This window comes from Microtus oregoni, unplaced genomic scaffold (genome assembly GCF_018167655.1).
Source record: "Microtus oregoni isolate MIOR12 unplaced genomic scaffold, Mior012 000132F_ref0000261, whole genome shotgun sequence".
NCBI lineage: Eukaryota > Metazoa > Chordata > Mammalia > Rodentia > Cricetidae > Microtus > Microtus oregoni.
Genome location: NW_024544775.1, coordinates 1,281,147 through 1,298,789, shown reverse-complemented (window position 1 = coordinate 1,298,789; position 17,643 = coordinate 1,281,147). Strand labels below are relative to the sequence as shown.

The window sequence follows — 17,643 nt, the reverse complement described above, 5'->3', positions numbered from 1 at the left end:
TGGGGAGAGCAGGGGAGTAGCTGAAGTGTGGGGAGGGCAGGGGAGTAGCTGAAGTGTGGGGAGAGCAGGGGAGTAGCTGAAGTGTGGGGAGAGCAGGGGAGTAGCTGAAGTGTGGGGAGAGCAGGGGAGTAGCTGAAGTGTGGGGAGAGCAGGGGAGTAGCTGAAGTGTAGGGAGGGCAGGGGAGTAGCTGAAGTGTGGGGAGGGCAGGGGAGTAGCTGAAGTGTGGGGAAAGCAGGGGAGTAGCTGAAGTGTGGGGAGGGCAGGGGAGTAGCTGAAGTGTGGGGAGGGCAGGGGAGTAGCTGAAGTGTGGGGAGGGCAGGGGAGTAGCTGAAGTGTGGGAAGTAGAGGGGAGTAGCTGAAGTGTGGGGAGGGCAGGGGAGTAGCTGAAGTGTGGGGAGGGCAGGGGAGTAGCTGAAGTGTGGGGAGGGCAGGGGAGTAGCTGAAGTGTGGGAAGTAGAGGGGAGTAGCTGAAGTGTGGGGAGGGCAGGGGAGTAGCTGAAGTGTGGGGAGGGCAGGGGAGTAGCTGAAGTGTGGGGAGGGCAGGGGAGTAGCTGAAGTGTGGGGAGGGCAGGGGAGTAGCTGAAGTGTGGGGAGGGCAGGGGAGTAGCTGAAGTGTGGGGAGGGCAGGGGAGTAGCTGAAGTGTGGGAAGGGCAGACTGGGTAACAAGGGAGGTCAATGTGGCTGCAGGAGCTGCAGTATGCCTGAGACTGAAGGGCAGCTGCTGCTGCTGCTCAATTCCGAATGGCCATTGCTAGTTTGACCTCAGATCTCAATTTGTTGGGCTTTTAGTTTTCAAGAGAATCCAGATATCTGCAAACTTGTGTGAAGGCTTCAAATTATTAAGTATCCATAATGAATACCTCCAAATTTTCTTCCTTCTGTATCTTCTCTTCCCCTTTAAGAGAGGGGATTACTTTCTAAAAACCAATGGGCTTTCTTTAAGCAGGTTTACCTTGAGTAAGCCTCTAGCCCACCCTCCTTCTGTCTGCTAGCTCTTCTTACCATTGTGATGCTTCCATGAGAAGCTAGTATCCTGACTCAATTCACCAAACAGTTGTCAAATGTTGAGTATTTATAATAAACATGAGGGGACTCAAGTTATAATGTGATACAGCATCCGATGCCAAGTGTCTTCATCAATCTCTCTCTACTTTGTCTGAGGCAGGGTCTCTTGCTGACCCCAGAACCCCAGAACTCACAAACTCAGCTAATCTCACTAACCACCTTGCTCTGCAGATCCCTGTCTTGGCCTCTTGAGCACTGGGGTTGCACATGGCCCGCCTGATTTGCTTGTGAGTCCTGAGAATCTGAACTCTGATCCTCACCCTTGCAAGGCAAGCACTGAGCCATCACACAGCCCAGTTTTCAGGATTCTAAACCTTTCTCAAAGGCACCGCTTCTCTCCGCCCTCTCTGCCACTCCCTTAGTTACAATGGGCATCGTTACTCATTCATCCGGATCTTTAGACTGCCTTCGTTTACTCTCATGACTCCCTGCCTTCAGTTCATCTTGCTCACTGAAATCAGATCCCATCAACTGCTTGTTTACAGTCTCCAGTGGCTTTCTGATAGCTAAATGACAAAATTCAACCGAGTAAGAAGAGCATTTGCGGGCAAGCCGATGATTGCATCAACACCGCCCATGTCCGCTCCTGCCTCTCTGCAGGCTCGTCTGCCCCAGCTCTTCTAAATTCCCAAGTGCCCCCTCACTGGTTCTCACCTGTGGGTACTTTACATACTATCTCTCCCCCGGAAGCTTTTCCTACTGTGCCCTGTGAAATAAATCTGAGGACCCATTGTAAACCTTTCTAGTTAACAGGTTGTTTCTGGATTCTGCTGGTGTCCGGTGAGCACACACTCATAGCCTTACTCTGTGGCAACATGTAGTATCTGTTTTCAGTCTTCTCTAAGCAGCTATTAGTACCTACGAGACAAGAGGCCACACCTACACACCTTACTCGCCTCTGTAAAGTCCAGAACAAGGCATGCACTCAGGAGGCGTTTGGTATACACACACACACACACACACACACACACACACACACACACACACACATATATTTGCCTGTTTCTTAATGGTAATTGAGGAGATGAGTCAGTGGATAAGGCCCTGTCTATGAAAGTATGAGGACCTGACTTTGTATCCCCAGCACAAACTGTAAAATCTAGAACTCTAGTGCTATGGGGAGCAGAGAGAGAGGGGTCCCCCTGGGACCTCTGGTTAGCCAATCTAGCCAAAACAGGGCAAAGAAGTCCATTGGCGAAATGAATAATGTTTAAAAAAAAATGATGGACACATATGATCAGCAATAATTGGACTCGGTGACTTATTAAAGAAAGAGAAGGAGATGAAGTTAGAACAGGGCTGGGGAGGGTCAGGTCTGGGGAAAACTGGAGGAAGAATCACTGTGGGGGAATATTATCTAAATACATTGTATTCATGTGTGAAATTACCAAAGAATGAGTTTTTAATTTTTTTTAAAGGTGAGATAGAGATAAAGGAGGAGATTCCAATGTCAGCCACTAGCCACCTCACGTGAAAGAGTGGGTGAGTCTACCCACCCACACACATGGACACACACACATACATGACACACACAAATAAATAGTCAAAGGAAGCAAAAATAAGTGAGTAGACCAATGAATGAGCAAACTGAAAGAGAAGAAGCAAGGATTCTTGAAACTTAAGCTGAGGGAAAGAGCAAGGTAGCCGTCACCAGGGGCAGCGACCAAGAAAAGCTCTGATACCTGTGGCTTCTTTGTTATTTGCTGGTGACAGCAGATGGGACATAAAACATTCAGAAGCCCGGTGCATCATCGCTTTCGAGAAACGTCTAATTAGCCTAAAAAGGGATTCACGCTGGCTGTTAGCCTGCCCTATGTCCCTGCAGATCCCAAGAGGAATTTACACTGTCAGCTATGAAAAGAAACTCCTGCCTGAGGAGAGGCCATATCGTTATCGTATTCCTGGACACCCAGAGCAGCCGGTGTCTTTATTGTTATTGTCTTTTTTTCTTCTTCTTAAATCCTTAGCTACTGTCTTGGGAACTTCCTGGGCACTGAAATGATGTTTTCTGATACCCAGAATGTTCGTGTTTCCTAGAAAACCTCGTGACAATTCTGGCCAAGATGGCTTTGTATGGGGCCCACATTTGCACAAACTGTTATCCACTTCCCTGCCCTCTTTCTCACCTGCCACCCCATACCCAAGGGTGACACTGGGCTTTTGCTAACAGGGTTAGGCTCTGGTGGTTAGGCCCAAGAAGAGCATGCAAGCTTTATGAAGCGCCATCCACGCAGTAGGGAATTGTTCTCTGAAACTCAGGCAGGTGGGTACGACGTTAACTTTAATATATCAGGCAGGAAGTCATGCAATTCACATAAAACGCTGGTCATCATTTGTCTTCTCACCTAACAACCTGTCTATGAAATGAGCCTTGCCTTGCTCCGGCCTCGTGGTGTTCTCTCAGCTTAGCTGGTTATTCTGCCCATCGTGGATACACTTAGACTTACCAGCATGCTGTTTTCTTTATTCGCCTTAGACCTGGAGCTCCGCTGAGAGAGTAGTGGGTATGTGGCCCTGCAGACTGCAGTGGCCTTCACTCTAAAGTAGCCTTCACAGCTGTCCAGTGAGCCAATATATATGTGTATACACAGATATAATATATATAACACATATAATATATTCTAATATATATATATTAGACTTTGAACCGAAATAGAATAAAACTAGTAGAATGGAGATGGGCAATAAAGGGGAACTTATAGAGAGCGTGAGCTAGCAACCGCGATTCCTGGCTGAGATGCAATTGAATAATAAACGTGGAATGTCATTCTGTATACAGAAGCAGAGAGATATTGATCATGATGATAAATACCATGACAACAAAGATAAAATGTTGTCATGGGAAGCCATAAAATCCTATGAAGAGCAAAAGACGGAATGAGTGGCGTGATTGAGACCCTGCTGCGGGTCCTCAGACTTCCCTGCTCTATCTCTCCCCGCGTGAGCTAATTTGAGCACACCTATGCTCCTGGAACTGAGTGACAAATGGCTCAGGCCTGAAAAATCTAAACTGCTTTGCAAGAAGACCAATGCCATTCTTTAATGAGTATTTCCCATGTGTTCTGTTTAGCGTGCGTTATGTAGCATCTTTGCTCTGATCAATGTCTTGTTAACTCTACACAGGCTTGGTGTGGGAGGTGATGTATGCTGGGAACATGTTTTATTGACATTGGTTAATAAAGAAGCTGCTTAGGGCCATTGCTTAACAAAGTAAAGTCAGGCTGAAAGAGATAGAGAGAGAGAGAGTGGGCGGAGTCAGGAGAAGCCATGCAGCCACATCAGGAGACAGACGCCTCCGCCGGAGCCTGCCGAAACTTTACCAATAGGCCATGACCTTTGCAGTGATGCATAGATTAATGGAGATGGCTTAGCTTAGGATATAAGAGCTAGCTAGAAAATATGCTTAAGCTGTGGGCCAAACAGCACTGCAAATAATATAGTTTCTGTGTGATTATTTCAGGTCTGAGTGGCTGGGAACAAATGAACAGCCTCCAACAACACAGGCTAGGGTCATGTGGAAAGACAGAACTTCAACTGAGCTCAACTGAGAAAATGCACTCTCAAGTTGACCTATGGGCAAGCATTTTCTTATCTAAAGACTGATGTACAAGAGCCCAGCCCACTGTGGTCATATTGTGAGAGGTGCTACCCCTGGGCAGGTGGTGCTGGGATCTATAAGAAAGCAGACTGAGCAAGCCGTGGAGAGCAAGCCAGTAGGCAGCACCCCTCCATGGCCTCTGCTTCAGTTCCCGCCTTCAGAGTTCTGCCTTGGCTTCGCTGAGTGAGGGACTGTGATAGGGATGTGTAAGCAAACAAATCCTTCTTCCCCAAGTTGCTTTTGGTCAGAATATTTTATCACAACAGAAAGCAAACTAAAATGATGTTAATGTAGTTTTAAATCTGCTCTGTCCAATGATCTGCTGCTAATGCAAGCTAACCCTTGCCTTACTTTATCATGGGGAAACTCACAGAAAGGAGACAAGGCTTTTTTATAGTCACACAGATAGAAAAGCAAATCCCACGCAAATCTCACAAACTCACAAGTCCGTGTGTTCCCTCGGGATTGCCCTGCCCTTTCCCACATAAGTCATGGTGGCTTTTTTGTCCTGGACCTTGTCTGAATGGGGAGACGGTCAGGCAGGAAGTCAGCTGGAAGAAGGCGCCACGCTTCTTTTGTAAGATCTGGTCACTGCTGTCATTTGGCTGAAGTACCCCATCCCAAGGTCCATGTGTTAGAGACTTGGTCCTTGGTCCACGATGCTACTGGGAGGTGGCAGAAGCTTAAGAGGCGAGGCCTACTGGAATGATGTTAGACGTTGAGGGTGTCCACTTGAAGGGGATATTGGGACCCCAGTCCCTTCTCACATCTCCCTTTTTACTTCCAAGCTGCTATGTCTCCCACTGTACTGCCTCTCCACAGGGCTAAAGACAATGGGGGTCAAACTTCTTAACTAGTGAACGAAATAAGCCTTCCCTCCTTCAAAGGTTGTTATCTCGGGTACTTTGTCTTAGTGCTGCAACGCTGACTCCTAGTGTGTCTCCTTTGACAAAACCCACTGCTCCAGAATGGTGTCAAAATGGGGAGAGTGTCCACAGGTGTGAAGAAGTCGTCGGCAGCAGCTAACCTGGCTAGCTTGCCGAAGGCAGGGGAGGAGACAGGCCTCTTTAACATTTTCCCACAATTCCCACAATTGCGGAGAAGTTTTATGAAGGAAGAAGGAAGCCAAGTTTGCTGTAACATGGGAGCAGCCATATGTGGGCCTCTGCCTCCTCATCTGTAAGACAGAAGAGACTGGATGACATTACAGGGGAGCCTTTAAGATTCACAGGGCACAAAGCAGTTATAGTAGTAGCCCTCAACCACATAAAATGTTATTCCAGAATAATAGTGTTAGCTCAGCCCAATTCTCATTGAATTCTCCTAATCAATGTAAAAGAAAGTTTTTTTTTTTAAAAAAAATTTATTTATTATGTGTACAGTGACCTGTATGCATGTACGCCTGCAGGTCAGAAGAGGGCAACAGATCTCATTACGGACGGTTGTGAGACCACCATCTGGCTGCTGGGAATTGAACTCAGGACTTCTGAAAGAACAGCCAGTGCTCTTAGCCACTGAGCCATCTCTCCAGCCCCTCAAAAAGAAAGTTTCCCATTGGTTGCTTTAATCGATGGCTTTTTGTTAGCTGGTAACTTTAAAATCTGTTTGCATTGTATTTATTTTGCCATTGCCTTTCAAGCAGCTGATGCTATTGACCCCAATATTGTAACACTGGTTTCCTTTTTAAATAGTTGATTTGAGTAAAAAGTGAAGTTGTGTTTTTTTTGAGAGCCAGTGTTCATTGAGAAAAGAAAAAGGAAAGGTCCAGAGAGTTGACTCAGAGCACTGGCTGCTCTTCTAGAGGACCCAGATTTGTTTCCCAGCACCCACACGCTGCTCACAACAGTCTGTAGCTCCAGGTCCAAGGGATCCAGCTCCCTCTTCTGGTTTCTGTGGGGATCAGGCATTCACATGGTGCATGGACAAACATGCAAGAAAAACACTGATACACATAAATAATATAATAATTATTATATTAAGGAGTATTATTAAGAATAATTAATAATTATTATTATTAGTTTTGAGACAGGTTTCTCTGTGTATCTCTGCTATCCTGGAACGCACTCTGTAAACCAGGCTCTTCAGACTTAAAGATCCGCCTGCCTCTGCCTCTCGAGTGCTGGGACTAAAGGCATGTGCTACCACGCCTGCCTAAAACTAAATATTTTTAAAAGTTGAAATAAGGAAAGTCATGGAGCTCACAGAGAAAGAGTGGATATGTATTTAAAACCACTCCAGGGGCTGAGGTATAGCTCAGTGGGAGAGTGTACAATTACAATGTGCGAGACCGTGGGTTTGATTCCCAGCACCCGATAACACATGCATACAAACACCCTGTCTATATGGGCTTATGTCTACACGAAATGTTAGCCATGTTGGATCTGCTGGCACAGGCCTGTAATCCCATACCCAAGAGGCTAGGGCCAGAGAATAATGAGTTCATGGCATGTCTGGGTTCCAGAATGAGTTCAATGCCAGCCTTGGCAACTTAGGGAGACTGTGGCTCAAAATAAAAGTTAGGAGAGGACTGAGTGTGATTCAGCATAGAGCATTAGCTAGGATATGTGAGGACCCAGGCTCAGTCTCCACCAAAGAAGAAGTAGGTGCAACCCAGCCGTCACTTGGGGTGTAAAATGTTATTACTGCTCCTCCTTGCTGTCCCTCTCAGTGACTGCCACTGCCTTCTCTAACCACTGCAATGTGAACCCTGCTCGGATCTCACGCCATGTCCCCACCCAGGGGACGGTTTCTTCTGGACATAAGCAGTTTTCTTGTTTTCCATCCCGCATGCACTTCTTCTTTAATATTGCCCTATGCATACTAAAAGCACCAATCTTTGGTTCACACAGCCAAGGAGGCCAAGTTCACTTCCCTCTGCCATCCTCCGTCCACAACTCCACATCCACACAGCTGCCAACTGTGAACGCTAATTCTGTCAACTTCACTGGCCCTGGGGTGGCCAGGTGTTTGGTCTAACGTTTATTCTGCGCATGGAGGAGTGGAAAATATACATTTTCACATTAGTAGAATAAAGCAAGAGATACACCAAAAGGTGGGTGGGCTTTGCCCAGTCTGGATTTCAAAATGTCCTCTGTTCAATTGTCTTACCCTGGGACACTGAGTTTTATTTTTCTAGCTTCCAGATTCAACCATTCAACCAGTAAAACATTGGCTCTTGGCCCCTGGGCCTGCTGGCTTTCAAACAGCTCCCCTACTGTCTCTGCTGGGGCTGTAGCTCACCTGCTGCAAATCTTGGTGCTTCTCAGTTTTCACAACCATGGGATCTCAACTTTATAATAAATCCCACCCCCACGCCCTTAGTACAATCTGTTCTGGAGCACCCTGGCCAGCCTCAGTCCCACAGATGCCTTTCTTCATCAAGAGGAGAGCTGACTCCATCCAGCTGTCCTCTGGCCCCTTGTGCAACCTTCCTAAGCTGGAAGACTTAAACTCACAAGTTTGCTCATGTATCTCTCAAATCCTGGCTTGCATTGTCCTTGTCTGAATGTTGTTTCTCCTTCTGCTTGAGGGTGGTGACTAGTACCTCTCTTTCTATCCCCAGAGCCCAGTGCAGTACCTCTGTTGTTGAGGAGGTGAATATCACCTCAAGAGAAACAAGGTTTAACATTTAAAGACAGCGAAATCTTGACACAATACTACATAATTGAATTTGAAGACAAATAATACCTATTTCAAAAGTTACTCCTTTAGAGGCCGTCGACAGCACATGCAAGATGCTTAGGCAGTGTTTCTATTACCTGCAGAGTTTTAAAAGAATTCTCGTGACAAATCTCACCCTGGAACAACTACCTAAAAGGCTCTGGGGTGATTTATAGGCAGTATTGTTTTTAACCTTCCCAAATAACTCTTACAGGCAGTTGGAATTGGAAGTCACAGCCCGGAGGGAATGCAGGTGAGCTGCTTTGGGTTTGTTTATATGAGGAATTGACTTCTGCTGAATAAGAGACTCCATACTTTCTTCGTCCATTCTTCCATTGAAGGGCATCTAGGTTGTTTCCAGGTTCTGGCTATTACAAACAATGCTGCTATGAACATAGTTGAGTATATACTTTTGTTGTATGATAGGGCATCTCTTGGGTATATTCCCAAGAGTGGTATTGCTGAACATAGCGGACAATGAGGACTACTGAGAACTCAAGAACAATGGCAATGGGTTTTTGATCCTACTGCACGTACTGGCTTTGTGGGAGCCTACGCAGTTTGGATGATCACCTTACTAGACCTGGATGGAGGTGGGTGGTCCTTGGACTTCCCACAGGGCAGGGAACCCTGATTGCTCTTCCGGCTGATGAGGGAGGGGGACTTGATTGGGAGGGGGGAGGAAAATGGGAGGCAGTGGCGGGGAGGAGGCAGAAATCTCTAATAAATAAATAAATTAATTTAAAAAAAAGAGACTCCAGTTCTGGAGAGATGGCTCAGCTGTCAAGAGAACTGGCTACTCTTGCCAGAGGACCCAGGCTGGGTTCCCAGCACCACAACTATCTATAGCTCCAGGTCCAGGGCACACATGTATGTTCACGTAAACACACATACACAGAAAATATAAATAATAAATAAATAAATAAGGTCTTCAATGTATCTTTGGTTGCACAAAGGGAGGTCAGATGTAAGTGAAAAATTACATCAGTAACTAGTATTTATTGATCACTTACTCATTCCTTCTGATACCCAGAGAAATAAGTGCTGTTACTGGGTATCATTGTACATTTTGTAAATGGAGACTAGGAAGTGGGAGAAGCCCTTGAATTTACAGAGATCCCTAAGGAAGACAGCTGAGGTGAGGTGATGTGAACCCAGATACCCAGGAGGCTTCAGAGCACCTGGAAGATTTGGCGCTCCAGTGACTCTTGAGTGTATGTGCCAATGTGCATGCGTGTTGTGGTGTGCACACAGACATGCGCATGTATGAGGCTCTCTTCTCGGCTGTGCTGGTGATTGAACTCAGGGCCTCACGTGCATATTAGGCCAGTTCCATACCACTGTGCTGTGTCCCTGGCCCTGGAGCTTGGGGTTGGGGCCTGGCTGAACAGAGAGCAGAAGACCTCTGATAGGAGAAAAAGCAGAACCTTGGGGCATGGTGACAGGGTAGGCTGAGGCGACAACATTAGGAAGGGCGTCTCAGGAGAGGGTAGAACCCATGGGCTTCAGATGGTGGTTTCAGCATGCTGACTTGCCAAGGTTCTCCCTTATGCCAATTGCCAGCTTTAGCTAACTAAGTTGTGGTAACTCTGGGAAAGGGCCCAATTAGGGTGGGATAGCAAAGGGGTGCTCTCTACACGGTCCTCCCTGAGGCCAAAGTGGTGAGCACTGTTCATTCAGAATCCCAGAAGTATAAAGTATAAAGTGAAGAGCCAAGTATCACTGGGAACGCACAGGAAGCAGACTAAGGCAGAAAAGGCCCTGAGACCACAAGAACAGGAATAGTTCGCCTGGTTAGGGGGGACCCTGGTGGTCTGGGAGGTCTTCTACAACATTCCAGGCCATTGTTAGTGACCCATCAATACAAACAGAAGCAATAAACATGAACTTAAGTAACCTTCTAGCCCCCACCCTCAATTAGGGCCCAATAGCTCACAGGTGATCTTTGGGAAGTCCGACCCTACCTTTGGTTAGAGAGTGAATCCCCAGCTTGACCTGGGAAAAGTTTCCGCTCCCGATCTCCCCTCGAATTCGATAGAAGCCTATGCGTTTGCCCAACGTGATCTCCCTCACCACCTTCTCATCTTGGCACATGTCCTGAGTTAGTTTCTCGAAGGGCGTCAGGTGGCGGGGCTGGTCCTCCTCGCTCTCCTGGGTGCACTCGGTCTGACAGCTGCTCTCCGTGCTGTCCCGCCGGTCCCACCTGTCACAGTGTGTGTGCACCAGACCGCCTCCATTCACAAACACCGCAGTCATCGTCCACGCAGGCTCACGTCTCCATCTCAGCCCAGAGCCACTGTCAGGGCAACTTGTAAGGCAGGCAGAGGCCACAAGGGAGGCAGATGTGAGCTGAGGTCTCCCGGAGCAGCAGCGTCCATGAGAGCTCTGAGAGTGAGCAAAATTCCAGCGGGGCCTCACTCCGGGCCCTTCACGCGTCCCTCACCTCGGCTTTCCAAGCACTCGCTGGAGAAGCTAGACGCAGTTATCGCGACTCCTCCAGAGGTGGAATCTGATGCTCTGTCGTGTAAGTGGCTGCGACGGGGGACAAAGGCTCCGTTTTATTTCCCTGTGAGACCAGGCAGTCTCGCACTACAGAGTGCAAAAGCCCTTTGGAGGCCCCCGAGTCCCCGCAGCGGGTGCTCATCGCTGACCTTCATTTTGTGTTTTCTCTTGCTGTCAAGTCACAGGACCCTGGGGACTTAATAATCTGAACTCCAAGAAAGGAAGAGTCTTGTAAATCAGCCTTTGGTCACACAGGCAGCGAGAGGATTAAATCCGCACAATGTCACTTTAGCCGGCCTTTATTTAGATGAGCCCTCTTCTAAGCCCTGAGCTGTCCTGAAAATTTGGCAGATGACGGCTCATCCTGAGGACAGAGAGTAAAATAATTAGCGCATTTGAATGTGCCACACAGGAGAATGTGAGACCACCCCGTGAACGTTTTTCTAAACGTACTCTACGAGTTTTTGAGTCTTATTAATAGTGGATGCTAAATTACATATGGTCTAACAAAAAGAGAAGTCAGCATGCACACATGCTCTCCGGGCCAACTTAGGAAACCTAGATTGTCCATGTGTCTCAAGCAAGGCAGGCAACTCTATTTCTTGAAGTTTAGGAAAATACACATGTTGTATTAGTTCAGTTTAAAAAAATTGATTTTTAAAAAAATACAAGATAGCAATAATGACAAAACTTATTGATTCTCAAACTGCCTTACATTTTTGCGAATCTTTCTTATCTCCTTTAGCGCCGTCATATTCCAGTATGGCTTCTCCTTCTCTAGTTGTTTTTGTTCTCTCTGTTTTGCCATTGACAAAGACGACTTTTCTCCTCTGCTCATTTTTTCCTTATATTTCTGATGGGCTGTTCGTCTCATGGGCCCGGCCCTCCATGTGAGGGACAGAAACCCAGGGCAGCACCGCTAGAGGTGCCAACGCTGCCCTGTGGACCGCATTCCAGACTTAGCCTGCACCCCCTCTTCCGTTCATCATCTGAGGCTCACAGAGCCCTCTGAGATGTTCACAGAATAGCACTAAAGCATCATCTCCCTGAATCCCCTTGGTGTTTTGATTATTTTCTGAAATGTGACTTCTCCGTGAAGGTGGTAAGCACAGCCTGTCCCCACGTCCCCTCCCACAGCACGGAATGCTGGGCTCTCTGTGTTGAGAGCATTCACTAAATGTGTCATTTTTGAACTTGAGAGTTTTTTTAACTAAAAATTTGGAAAAAAGGAAAAACACAACAACAAACAAACAAAGACCCAACCTAACAGATTGCCTTGGAAATGCAATTTCTAGTCGGCTTGAAGAAGTTGTGTTATTATTATGGATAGGGCTGCCTTATTGTTATTACGGGCTAAGTATGGGACTGCTATCAGAAAGGGAACTTTGTGCCCAATACTCCTCCTATTTCTGGATATGGGGACATGAAGGTAGATGAAGGTTACAGGGTTCTAAGGGGCCACTTAGCAATAACTAATACAGCTCTAAAGTAGAATGATTCAGATGCTAAAAACACTAAGGCAAAAGTCCCTTTCCTGGATTAAGGGGATTTCAGGCACTAATTAGTAATTGTCCTAGGTTCACAGACTCCTTTGAGACACTAACAAAATCTATAACCAGGAAAAAACACACCCACACAATTTGCATCTAATGTTAGAGACTTCACAGGCATTCTGAAACCTGTCTCTGGATATCTGGCTAAGCCAAGGTCAAGTGACACTAGACACGGTCAGATTTGCAACGCGGAGCTCACAAGAGATAGGGGTAGCGGCAACCATGGTTCTGAAAGAAACTTTAGTTTAACCCATGCAAAAGAGAAGGGCTAGTCTGGGCACAGTAAGTCACCTAACCCATGCAAAAGAGAAGTCTGGGCACAGTAAGTCACTTACAAGGCAGCAGGAGCTGTGAAGAACTCTCGGCTCTGCATGCTCTTGGAGTGCCTCCTCTCTGGGCTGCGGTTGTCAATGGCCTATTTTACCACAGCTAAATAAATAAAGAAGGTGTGCTTTGTTCTTTCTGAGTGCGCCAGGGCTCTGCACAGTGCCTGGCGATCATCTGATAAGTTTATTAAAGAAGAAATGAATTAAGTTACCCAATGTTAGCTTTTAGTCTGGTTCAGTAGAGGCAAATACCTTTTTATTTATAAGCTAATAACACTAGCCCAACATTTAATTATCTCAGAAAACTTACTTCAGCACATTCTTTCCAAAGCCTGCGCTACGCTGTAGCAGCTGTTGGGATTCCTGATCCCACCTTCCTGTGTGACGAAAAGCTTAGCTGTAGTTCTATCATCTGACTGGGACCCCTTACTAGTGCATCTCCTTGTCCTTGCTCCCTCCAAGAGGTCTACTCTTCCCAAGTCCTCAGGACTCCAGGCACCTGCTTTCCTCGTCTCCCACACAATTGCCGACCCAGAACTCATCCTCTCCTTCCCTGGTTCCCCAACACTCTCATTGTGGGCCCCACTTGTGCCCTGGGATTGCAGTGTTTTAACCTCACTAACCAAATTGACTTGGGTGCCTCCTAGGAACAATAAGTCCCCCTTCTCCTTGCTCCACATCGGGGAGAGATCAGATATGGCTGCTGACAGTGGCCAACTATATTGTGACTTATGAGTTGTATACCAGTTGTATGCCCTCAAGTTAGATTTCTTGCAACATGGCCTTAAACCGATTCTCTTTTTCTTAAAAGCCAGGAAAATAATTAATCTTCTATTTAAATTAGATAAAGAAGCTTTTACAAATTTACAAGAATTAGGTTTGTATTGAAGATGAATTGAAACTCGTTGATAATACCAATGATCCAATTAGGGGGAAAGGAACCCTTTTCTACTCCAAAATAAATCACATAAATAGATATAAACAAAAGCAGGAAACACTGGGGGCAAGGGCGGGGATGGGAGTCGGGTTGAGGGGAGTGTCTCAGTGGTTACAAGGTTGAAGATTGCAGAGCCAAAATCGTGGTGACGGCTTGAGTGTGGGAGAGAGCAAGCTCCCAGCCCATACTTCTCCAAAGAAGGCTAAACCGCGCTCTGCCCTCCTCTCCCTGCCCAGTTCAAGAAGAACCCTGGGCACAGGAGGGAGTATTAGGTAAAACTTGTTTACAGAATCCCATTTCCTTCATCTTCCTGCACCTGCAGTTTCTGGAAAAGAGAGGACTAACCATCTAAACCTCCAGGCAGGGGATTCTCATTGTCTGGACTAGCTCCAGAGGAAAAGTCCCTACCCCCCCTCCAACACACACACACACACACACACACACACACACAGACAGAGAAAGAGAGAGAGAGAGAGAGAGAGAGAGAGAGAGAGAGAGAGAGACCACATTTGGAGACTGTGCAATGCAGAAGCTCTCTTGAGTGCCCATTTCTCAACCCTTGGGTGCCAGAGCCAACCACCCACCCACCCGGCCACACATACACATGAGAGAGAGACAAAAAGGGAGAAAGAGGGGAAAGAGGAGAAAGAGATAGAGACACAGGGACAGAGAAACAGGGCAGAAAGACACAGAGAGAGGAAGAGAGAGAAAGAGATTGTGAGTTTGTTTTTAATCCAGTCTTAGTTTCTTCCTAGTTGAGTGAACGGCCACACAAGGGGCACCAATAGAAGGGCTCCAAAATGAAAGAGACCGCACCCACCCAAACCACCATGACAACCAAGAGGAACTTAAAGGAAACAGAACAAGAAGGAAGCAGAAAGCATCCATAAAATCAAACTAAAACACTAAAACTTAAAAGATCACTCAGACATAAAAGAGATCCTTTGAGAATTAAATTATTTACTTGAAGAATCTTATTTTTTTAGTCTAGAAGAGATGAGCAATAGAGAATAAAAAATCTGTCAATCAAATTAGAAGTCCCAACATCTGATTATCAGAATTCCCAGTCATACTGAAAATTTCTCAATAATAACAATCATTAGGGAAAAAAAAAAATCCAGGTGGTGGTGGCGCACGCCTTTGATCCCAGCATCAGGAGGCAGAAACTGGTGGATCTCTGTGAGTTCAAGGCCAGCCTGGTCTACAGAGCGAGTTCCAGGACAGCCAGGGTTACACAGAGAAACCCTGCCCTGACAAACATGTGTCATTATGCACTTGAATTGCTAATAAACTTGCTAATAATTGCTAATAATGACTTTTCTAAGACAGTCTTAAGAGAGAAGAAGCTCCACACACTCTCACATTCTACTAGAATGAAAATCAGAATAAAAGAATGCACAGGAATGTTACATCTGCACAGCTGTGTGGGTCCATGAGGGAAAGCACCTCCATTTTGCAAAATTTTATTTCCACCCCCTCCCCAGGGACTTACATTAGGTCTCTGTCAATAGAAATTCTACTTAGAGTCTAAAGGGCGGCTACCCTCAGTGCATATCCTGACTGCTTTTTAATACTAGATCATGTTGAAAATTAAACAAGTAATGGAAGTTAAGATAACGCTTAATTTCAGAGAGAAATCTCCCATTTTTCAGATGCAGGTAGTTCCCATCGTTGTTTTTACCAGGTTTTTTTTTTTATGGACCCTAATAAGAACTTAGAAACTCAATCAGACAAAAATATGGAGTCATGTCATCATAGATCAAAGTATCCGGAGGAGCCAGAATGGCCCTTAATTACAAGCTTACCGCTGCCACACAGCAATGCATTAAATAAGATGAAAGAAAACAGGGCTTACTTGGTAATTTATTTTCTAGACTTGCAACCCACTGTGAAAATAATATCAAAGAAAGCCATCTTGCCTTTGTTCTCTTTGTCTCTGTTTCAAAACTTCTGGGCCAGGCTTTCAGACAGTCCCTTTGTTGGTTGGCAGGGTCAGGCTCACTTAGAAGAAAATCTGGGTGTTTTTTTTTTTTTTCCCTATATGTGGCAACAAGATTTGGTGATAATCAGGCTGTGGTTGTAATCCTTCCCAGACACATTGCACCCTCACACAGAGATCGTTAACAAACACAGTTCATTTGAAAGTTTAGCATTTAGAAATAATTTGCGCCATCTTTACTTTTGGCCTTAGTTCTTATCAACATACACAGTGAGATCCCCAAGGGGAGCAGCAAAGACATTTTGAAGCAAATGCAAACTCATTATGAACTGCTTCTACGCAAGTGCCCGCGCTGCTACTCTGTAACACAGCTGCTTCTGACTTGTTATCACAGGTTGCTTTCCCAGCTGCTCAGCCTGGGTCTTCCAGAGGCCACCGGCACTCACAATCCAAGGTCCAGATGTAGCCTACAGTCAGATGAGCCTATGTCAGCTCTCTTCCTATACTGAGTTCTACCACATCAGAGAGCCCCACGACCATTGAGATCCCAGGCTGAAACATCTGTGAGGTGATAGGGTACCCTACCTGGATGACCCCTCACAATGCCCTTTGCATGCTAAGCCAGCCCTTGCTCCACTCCAGCTGGGTGACTATTCAGGAAGTCAGGTTTACATTTGCCAAATCTTGTAATCCCCCAAAGAAACTGGCAATTGAGAGTTTTGTTGTTGTTGTTGTTGATACATTCTCTAAATCTGTAAATGGTAGGTTAAATATGTTTAAAACGTAAGTAAATGGAACTGAAGGGTTGGACCAGGGTTGTGTGGTGTGGCATTTTGTGCAGATGCACAGACCATGTGTGTGCATGCACTGACCATGTGTGTGCATGCACTGACCATGTGTGTGCATGCACGGGCCATTCAACAGGGCATCGTCTCATGTAGAACGCCTAGCACTTCAAACCACAAATATTCTTTGACAGAAGCAAAATTTAGCGACAATTTAAAAATTGTGTTGTATAGGAACAGGACGGGGAGGTGACTCAGTGGGTGAAATGCCTCTCTTTCAAGCATGAGGACATGAGTTTGGACCACCAGCCCCTGCACAAAAGCTGGATGCAGTAGTGAGTATCTATCTCCTAGCACCCAGGACTCAGAAAATAGACAGACCCCAGGGGCCTATGGCCAGCCAGTCTAACCAGCACAGAGGGCTCCAAGATAGTGAGAGGCCCTGTCTTGAGAGTGATGGAGACCCCTCGCATCAACTTCTGACACATCCGCCATGAATGAACACCCTGGCAACCCTGTGAAGTGCGCTGTCTTTGGTCCTCTTTCACAAGGGCAACCGAGGTTAACAACGTTGCCTTTGGTTTTAACACTATTGGCTTCTTGACTGCCAGAACTGAGTGTTTAGGTCACCTGACAGTCTATCAACCACGTGTTTCAAAAAATACTAGGAAGAGAAAACACCATAATCGAATAGAAAGATTCCAGGTTCCTGGATGCAGAATAGAAATTTAAATCTCATTTATGATTCATTTTGCAAGCACAGATCTCCCCGTCATCTTGAAAGGGCAATGCTTGCCTTCAAACAAGGAGGGAATGACGTGGAGATAGTGCGCCACACACCCAACCACAAGCAGGTAGCCCTGAGCAGAAAAACAAACACGTTCCCCATGTCCCCAGAAATAGCTGATTTAGGAAGCAGTGTGGGAACACTCATACTTATTTGCAACTCACAGCTTATTTTTAGGGGATTAAAATGTTTGCACATCAAAGACCAGACTGCTCCTTCGCTGCTTGGTGATGTCACTTCGTTCCAGAGGGATATATTCTGGAAGATGTGGAGAAGATGTGAAGCACATGGGCCATGGGATCAGAGAATTCAAGAAAACCTTTTCTATTTGAGCCAAGCTAAGGAAAGTCTGGCGTTGACGAGCACTTACTGCTGTGAGTGAGGGGAGAATACCGCACACACTTTTATTATTAAAAAGTTCGAGTGCATTTGAAACCCTTATTGAGGCTCCCCTGTCTGACTGATCCCTGCACACAGAACAGGCAACAC

The 17,643-nt window shown here is 46.1% G+C and overlaps 1 protein-coding gene across 1 annotated transcript in view; it reads right to left on the bottom strand.

Annotated features, from left to right (window-relative positions):
- The window catches only part of Nim1k (NIM1 serine/threonine protein kinase), a 50,647-nt gene that overhangs the window by 8,382 nt on the left and 24,622 nt on the right, over nt 1-17,643 (bottom strand). Inside the window, exon 2 of the mRNA XM_041646380.1 lies at nt 10,290-11,191. Within this exon, the coding sequence (XP_041502314.1) occupies nt 10,290-10,581 (292 nt within the window). The 5' untranslated portion in view covers nt 10,582-11,191. The remainder of the gene's footprint in view (nt 1-10,289; nt 11,192-17,643) is intronic.